At 34.1% G+C, this 8,840-nt stretch overlaps 2 protein-coding genes across 2 annotated transcripts in view; both read left to right on the forward strand.

Annotated features, from left to right (window-relative positions):
* The first annotated feature begins 623 nt into the window (after positions 1–623).
* LOC111372153 (65-kDa microtubule-associated protein 7-like) lies at positions 624–1,321 on the forward strand. Its single transcript, XM_022994351.1, has 3 exons — positions 624–692; positions 841–870; positions 959–1,321. Exons 1-3 carry the CDS (start codon positions 624–626, stop codon positions 1,319–1,321), a joined length of 462 nt encoding a protein of 153 aa, XP_022850119.1.
* A 6,950-nt stretch (positions 1,322–8,271) lies between these two features.
* Positions 8,272–8,840, forward strand: part of LOC111410644 (CBS domain-containing protein CBSCBSPB3) — a 6,586-nt gene continuing 6,017 nt past the window's right edge. The window contains exon 1 of the mRNA XM_023041090.1: positions 8,272–8,648. Coding sequence (XP_022896858.1) covers positions 8,506–8,648 — 143 coding nt within the window. The 5' untranslated portion in view covers positions 8,272–8,505. The remainder of the gene's footprint in view (positions 8,649–8,840) is intronic.

The raw sequence follows: 8,840 nt of genomic DNA on the forward strand, positions 1-8,840 counted from the left end.
GTTAAAGAGGAATGTGTTTATTAATTTAATTTTAGTATTCAAGATGCCTCTTATGTGCAAGATAGATGAATTTTTCATCAAAAGGTGTAGAATAAGTGGGTAAAGACAAGACTTGAATTTGGAACCTTGCTCTAATATTTTCATGAACCATCTTATCTATTATGGCTGATTCTTGGTTCATCCCCAGCAACAGTTATTGCAACTGTGAATGGAACTAAGCAAGGTAAGGCAATCAGAGTGTAAATTAGTCATAGTAAGAGTTTAAATGGCATCAAGAATTCATATTCAAATTTTTCGAAGTGAGATAGCATAATCAGTTGATGATATATATAGAAATTGAGTCTTGTTTAAAATGAACAAAAACAATGCATTGCTTTAGGTGCTTATTATTTTTAAATATACAGTATCGTAACAAACATTTTCCATTCTCAAAGTCTTCTTTCTTTTAAGGAGGATTGCATATGGATGTAATTCAAGAAATTGAGATGGGGACTTGTAAAGATGAAAAGAAGACAGAAAAAAAGGATTCAAATGGTTTTAGGCCTCCTTCATTACAAGTTTTAGATCATGTAAAGATCAATGTGGAACCAGATACCCCAGTTTCGACTCTGAAAAATGTCATCATGAGTTCAAAATCTGATCTATCATTCAGCAAGGATGAACTACGAAAAACAGAAGAAAAGTTCAGACGGGCCTTCATTGAATTTTACCGGAAGCTTCGACTTCTGAAGAGCTATTGGTAAAAAAATAAAAATCTTCAGATTTTGAACTGAAATTGAAGTACAAGTGACATAGTACTAACTGCTATATAATGTTTCAGTTTCTTGAATATGTTGGCAGCAGAAAGAGCAAGAACATCAAAGGCAGAGGGTATCCTTACTATTTGAACAAATATTGATGTTGGATTTAGTTTTTAGTTACTGCACCTAAATGTTATAATCATGAATGTGCATATTAGGACCAGAAGAAGCTTCAAGGACAGTTTATAGCAGAGAAGGAAGCACTTTTTGGATCAAAACCGAGTCCATCACACAGTGGGAAGAAGAATTCTAGACCTTCAACAGGAGGTGTGACCGATAAGAGACTTTCTTTAGGAGGGGCAGTTCTTCGAAATGCATATGCAAAGAAAGCTGGTCTCTCGTTGCATTCTCATATGAAGCAGCAAACTTCACCCAGCCATAACCAAAGTGGTTTTAGCAATCACTCTCTTGGTAATATAACTGTAACCTATTATCTAAACCAACATAATTACTACTTGAAAAAGACACGTTGGGTTCGATTAGTCATCATAGGTGCAGGAAACTCAAATACAGTAAACTAACAATTACGCAAACTACTAAACTATCATTTGAATCACTCTGTCAAACAAAATCATAAATTACCCTAATGTAAAACCAAATCATAAATTACCCTAACGTAATGGCAAAAAGAAAGGAACTAAAAAAAAATTACAAAGACAGAGAGAGAGAGAGACGGGTTTACGGTGACAGTAGCCGAGGGTGGAGGCTCAGCGTCGACGACTTGGTGGCAGCAGGTTCAACTCACAAGCCTGGACAAAGCTCGACGTTTAATCACGCCGGAGGTGCTGAGACTACCGTGCTCAGCAGCTGCCGAAGTTAAATCTTTCAAAATTCAATAAATTACTCTGTAAAACAAAATCATAAATTAGCCTAATGTAATGGCTAAAAAACAGGAAGTAAAAAAAAAACAAAGAGAGAGAGAGAGAGAGGTTTAGAGTGACAGTAGTCGCCGAGGGTAGAAGCTCAGCGTCGACGACTTCGTGGCAGCAACTTGACGTTTAATCACGCCGGAGGTGCTCAGCAGCTGCCGGACTTCCTCTGAACGTGAGATGATGGGAAAACCAAATGGGGAGAGAGAGAGAACGTGAGATGATGGAAGGAACAATAATGGAAGAGAGAGAGGCTAATTTGGTTTTCAAATTTCTCATCTAGCCATGTCTCATTAATGAAGGATATACAAGATATTGAAATTATTAAGAGGGGCAGAAATGTCCAAAAATCTTCAAAAATGACAATTTCGTAATCTCTTTTAAAAAATGACATTTTTGTAAATGCAAACCCAAAACTTGACATATAGTGTAATTTCCACTTAAATCTATTACCTATTGCCAAAACCCTCATGAGAATGGGAAATAATCTTCAATGTTTCAAGTGTTTGAGAAGAAGAAACGGAAAAGATTAAGAGAAATTGCAGAAATTCGAAAAAGAATTACCTAAAAAGTGTTTTGCTGCTACACTTGAGCTTAGTCACGAATTGCTTGCTGGAATTTCTAAATAGAATTTGGGATGCTTTAGTTTTTGACATTTTATAAAGTGAGATAATCTGAAGGGTAAAGGTTTCCTTTTATAGGCTGAACTTCGTCAACTCAATCGTTGGATCAAATCAAGAAAGATGTGAGTCATCCATCTGTAAGCTTCATACAATTGTTGAATCCAAAAGGCGTCTATCGACCATGCTCAATATTGATCGAATTATTTTTTGTATTAGATTTAAACACGCGCCTAGTATAAACATGGAGCTCAGTAGACATAGGTTGTAGAGTTCTCCACCTATTTGTTATACAATTTTATTTGGCAAGTCGCCCCCAGGGCATATCTCATAGTGGCAAAGGGGAGGGCGGATAGGGCTCAGCGCGGCAGTGTGCAGAGTTCGATTCCCCGCAAGGTGGAATTGACTTTGTTGCAAGCGGGAGTTACCATATGGGTTAACAGTCTTGACCTATCCATATGCTCTCCACCTTGGCTCCTGGAAGGCACATCCTGCGATTTACCTCCTTCACGATGGCCCAGGGCAGGGTCGGTGGGGGCCCTTAAGGTTGGGGTTCAACCTTTTTTTTTATTTGGCAAGTCGCATCTTTCACTTATTAAAGCATGTGTTTTCTAATTTATTTCAGAAAAAAAAACACGATGGGTTTCAATTGTTTTTGTTGCCAAAATCGGTCTTCATTTAAACTTTTCCCCTGAAGAGTAGTTTTGTTATAAAAAGAAATATTTTCAAGAAAGTTTACATCCATACTAACATGAATTTTCCTCGTGGTGGGACTAAAGCACTTCTACATTTTTTTTATTAGGAGCGTAGCCTAGGAAATTACATTTCCCTGCTCTTGAATTGAATTTGGATTGAAGATGAGTTGGCAATCGGATAAACACTGTACAACTAAAAAGTTTTAAAGGTGCCCCCGGGACATAATCCAGTGGTGCAAAGGATATGAATGATGTAGTTTCAGCATTACTGGCAGTCGTATTGTGTGAGGGTTCGATTCACGAGATATGAAATTGAACTCTTTGTGGGCACTAACGTACGAATAAGCTCTTGTTCCCTGACCTGTTGGGGCACATCCCGTGATTTATCTTCCTCACAATGCTGCGGGGCGGTGGGGGCCCTGAAGGTTGGGGTTCAACCTTTTTTTTTATTTTTTACTTTTTTATTAAGGTAAATATGAGGTAAGGCATGTTTTTATTTTTGTTTCAAATTGATTTTCGACTTGAATAAAAATCTTTGGAAGAGTTTTGCAACCTCAGATTTAGAGTTCTTTAGATAAAGGCAGCATATGCGTGTGTGATCGTTAATAAACATCAGAATGACTACCTGATGGTCCTGATTGAGCTAGAGATACTATAGGAATATCAAGAGTTGGCAAAGCGGGGTTCAACAATTGTAGAAGTTGGTATAACGACATTGAGTATGGTTTGTAAATCATGGTATATTTTCGCACACAATACAATGATGTTATAATAATTCTAGTAACATTGTCACTTTCACTCATCTATTTCCATGCCTGTCTGGGTCGTCCATATACTTGTCATGAATCTGTCTAAAAGAGCGTAGTAAGCAAACGATTTCTTTTTTCATTTTTTTTGTTTGAAAAAGTTGTATATTTATTTAATGAAATGCAAAAATTTATCTATGCATTAATGTGTGTCGAATTAAAATTCAATGATTAAAAAAAATACTAATTAACGAAAAAATTAAATAAATATACGTATACTTACCTATTCGAAGTGATGGATACACATGAGATTTCTTGTCGAGCATTTGATAAATTTATAAAGTTTTAAGGTTAAAACAAATAAAAAAATGATCGAGTTTTTATCTGAGTTGGAGAAAACGGATAAAGAAAGTCTCTTGATTTTGCAATTTTAAGTGGGAAGCATTTGAATTTTTAGTGTAACTAAAATAGTGTCATCGTCTCTTAAAGAAAATCATGTTTTTATAATTTAATAATATTCTTAAGGTATATTGTCTTTTAATATTCAAAAGGTTATTGTGGTGAATACGCTTTACGGTCTCGTTTGACCCAATTTTTTTTAAATACATTTTTAAATAATAATTTAACATCATCTCAACACACATCATTCAATAAAATAATATTACACATAAATTTAAAACATTTTTTTATTTTTTAATTACATATTTTCCATCAATACATTATTCAAAAATGTATTTTTATGAAAATAGTATGGCTCAAACAAGGACTAAATTAAGCTTATATGAAAAATGAGGGATTTGACTTGGCCAATTTAAAAGTAGCTGTAGACAAGATTGATTGAAGAAGAAACAGATATTTTAATTTTCCTTTTCTTTTTTAAATGTTGAAATGGTACTCGTTTGTATCCCTACTATATATATAAAAAAAAAAGGATGTGAAGTTACTGTTGAAATCAACAGTGATTTATACCATTTTGTTCCATTGTAACTGTTTCGCGCGGATTAGTCGCTAACAATTAAAAAGGGATCAGACGATTGTGTAAGGGACAAACCTCTTGAGACAAAGTCCCAAAAAGGGGCGTTTTTATTGACGATGACTTTACAATTGGAAAGTAAAAACAAAATGCCTCCAAGGGGCCCAAGCACACGAGTTACCGTAAAAGAAGTGTTTAAATCTAAACTAAAAAATTGAAAGTTACATATTCTCTGTTTGAGAGTATTTGATTCGGGGGTTTTTGCTCTATGTCTTTTCTTCCTTTTATACTCCTTGAGTGATTTTTTCGTGATCAACTGCTTAAGAAACTGCTTAATCGTTCTATAACTACCCACTTTCCTTATAGTGGGCAACTTGTCATGGAACTACCTTCTCTAACTGCTGCCATTACTTTTGTCGTTCAACCATCTTCAATTGAATTCCTTGAATCGTGAAACGTGATAGGACTACCCAATAACTGCTTCATTAACTGCACTTTTGGGTAACCATAACTTCTTATGTTTGCTAAGATGCTGGGCGACTCGAATGTTTGGACGAGAGCAGAGTCACAACTCTGGACGACTGCATGACAATTCATTCGCTCAAATCTTGGGTGACTTGCAACCTTGGACGATGGTATTTCCGCGTTCATGGGCTTCCTTATTTGGGTCTTTATCTTGCATTGCCTGACTGATTCGTTCTTTGGGCTATCTGATTTTGGGGATTTTCCAGTTGGGTTTCATTCCTTAGGCTATTCGACTTGGGCTGAACTTTTTGTGTGTCAACAGTAACATTTTTTTTTCAAAGTGGGTGAGCAAAAACGACGTCGTTTGCTTTGCTTAATATATATATAATACAGTAAAGGAAGAAATCTAATTTACTGCAACATACAACTTTTCATACCTCCCACCATTAGCTTAAAATTTAAAGTAATATTTAGATAAATTTAATTTTTTAAATATTAATAAAAAGATAACTATAAAATTAAATATTGTTTGGAATTACTAAAAAATATACTAACACTAAGACAGTAAACATTTCTAAAATGTAAAAAGTTACTTGTAAATAAATAAAAAAAATTGAAGATAAAAGAATTAAAAAGAATTTTAAATTGAAAAAAATAAATTTATAATGTAAACAATGATATATATATATATATATATATATATAAAATTAATTTCTCCGTCCACGGAGGCTTTAGTCTCCATGAAGGGAGACATTTATCTCTATGCATGGAGATAATTTTTATTTTATTTTATTTTATAAATAAATTTTTTTTCCAATTTAAATTCATTTTTAATTCTTTTCTCTTCCAAAAAAAAAAAAAAGAAAAAGAAAAGAGCCACGTGCACTCCTCCTACCTAGATTTTTGACCAAAAAAAATCTCATTTTTTAATATAAATTTCAGATTTTACTTTATTAAAAATTTATTTAAAAAAAAAATTCTCATTCACTCTGTGCACGAAGAGCAAACCACTTCGTGCACGGAATGTGCACACTGTGTGCACGGAGTGGACAACACTCCGTGCATGGTACATAGTAGAAATTTTTTTCCCCTTTTCCACCCCCTTTCTATCTTCATCAGTCTCTGGAAGGAATGAAATAAATCCATCTAATTTTTGTTATAATTACAATAATTAACAATGTTAGTTCCTATTTATATAATCATTGCATTGCCTCTGCTATGTTGTCTTATTTGTAATTTGATCTATCTATAGGTAGATGGAACATACACGCACAATATTGAAAATTTAGTTCACAGAGTGTGCATGTTGGCTCGTATGACTGGTAATAAACACCAAAAGCACAGCTTGAAGACATCAAGCTTGCAGTGCCTTTCAGCTATGATGATTGCCAAATTAAAGCTTGTTCAGTGCTTTTGAATTTCTTACCTTCGTGACAACCACTGTGTAGAGCTTGCCTTATAACACTAATAGAAGGCAGATTCAAATACTTGGGGTCATATAAGAAGCTTGGAATAAAACTTTTTCCATCCCTTCAGCAATAGATTAATACGTCAACTTGAGTACATAAAGAAAGGTCACTATTGTAAGCCTGAAGACTGAAGCGCACAATAAAGCTCACGATACCAATGTAACAGTGGAGCATGAAGTTACTGTAAGCAATAAAGCACTGAATTAGTTACTACTTCTGCTTCATACGTTGTTCTCGCTTAGTCTACGTTTTTTCCGTAAGCAATGATGGGGATGAAACCCCAAAATCTTCTCCCTTGAGCATGCCATGTAAATATTTGAGATTTAAATTTTTGTTTTTTTTAACGAAGAAAATTATATAAGAAAGAAAGAAAGGAAAGTTACCACGGTTGTTTGTCTATGCATAGTAACAAAAAAAAAAAACAAAATTGACTTTATTTTGGTTTTATTCATACGTCTTTTTGGATAATAATGTTGGATAATTTAATGCTTTAAATCACCGGATCTTTCATGTTAAATCATCAAGAAATACAAGAATTAAAACGAAAGCGTACCTGAATCAGACATGATTAATGCAATAATGAATTTCGCGTTATAGTCTTCCAAATCTACACGCAGTCTCCTTTTTCTCTCTGTGATGGGATGCAGAAGAAAATGAATGATACATGCGTGTGATCTGGGGACCATAACCTATTTATATAACGACGCCCTTTTGACCTAATTCGGTCTATCATAGAATTATGACTTGAGTCCGGTCTCTACACATATGTAAATTCACACTTTAATTAGATACATTAAAGTCCAAAATCGAAGCCTTATTAGATCACTTTAATTGGGCTCAACCGAATTCGATAGCTTATAATTTAAAACACAATTATTCACACATATAAGCCCATTTATTGATTAAAAAATTCTTACAAATAAAATTATGATTAACTTGGTTCCCGAAGATTGTCCCTCTTCACCTGTTGCATCATTCATGCTTCAGCTATGGTAATTTTTTAACCTAACTAGCTGAGTTTTTTCTTCTTCAAGTGTTGTTCATGGCTGATTTCTCTAATATATTTGTTAATTTTGATGAGGTTGATCTTCTTTATGGGCTATTTCTCACTTTGTCGATTTGCTTTAAAATTTTCTGTAATTTCCAATTTTTGAGTATCCAATTCTCTAATAAATACAAAACTAGTGTAACACACGAGATGCAAATTAGTTTCTTTAAAAAATTGAGACACCATTTTTTTCTTTTTGTTTAAAGACAAGGACAAATTTGTAATTTGAAAAGATATTAATAGAGAAATTGGATTATTATTCACAATATTATTTGGCCCCATTAATCCTCATTAAATTATAATTTATTTTTTCTCTGATTATATCAACCACACGCTCTCAGGAAAATGATATTTCACGTAAATTAAAAAAATTATTTATTTTTAATTACACATTTGCTAAAAATTATTATTTCTTTTATTATAATGTGAAATATCAGGGGCCAAACGGGAATTGCATTAAAATTAAAATGAAAATCGTGGCTGAAGACCAGAGAAGCTGTAAAGGCAACAGCCACACAAGCACGACTTCACATTTTCTGATTTTCAGCTCTAATAATCAAATAAATGAATAAAAATATATTCGAAATTCTCAAATAGTTCCATTTCTCTGTCTCTGCGCGTGTAAACAAAGGCAGAACAAGAAATAGCAAAGAATTGAGGGAGAGGCGGGGTTAGGGCATCTGAATTTATCCCCTCTCTCAATCAAAGCCCTAACCTCTCTAATCCATTTCCGCATAAGGAAGATAACCCAATAATATTGTTATATATTAAGCATATACGTATCTGCAGATGCAATAATTTGGGGAAGAATTAAAGGAAAATGAGTGGTCAAGTGGCTCCGAGACGGAACAGTATGGTTCAGAAGCGGAATTCGTCCACCCTAAAGAAGTCTTCAGCTCCTCCTTCTGAGAATGGCGCACCCTCCAATGGGGTGCAAACGAATCCTACCTCCCCTCCTCACTCGTGAGTCCCTCGCATCAATATGTACATATTTGTGTGTGAATGGGTGTAATGCTTGTTTGTTTGTTTTTTCTTTGTTTTTTTTGTTTTTTGTTTTGTTTTGCTTTGTCTTTTTGTTTTTTTCTTTTTGTTTTTTGTTTTTTGTTTTTTTTTTTTGTGAAATTCGCCTTGTGAACGCGCGCGCGCGCACACACA

Source organism: Olea europaea, chromosome 2, assembly GCF_002742605.1.
Source record: "Olea europaea var. sylvestris chromosome 2, O_europaea_v1, whole genome shotgun sequence".
In the NCBI taxonomy this organism is placed as follows: Eukaryota; Viridiplantae; Streptophyta; class Magnoliopsida; order Lamiales; family Oleaceae; genus Olea; species Olea europaea.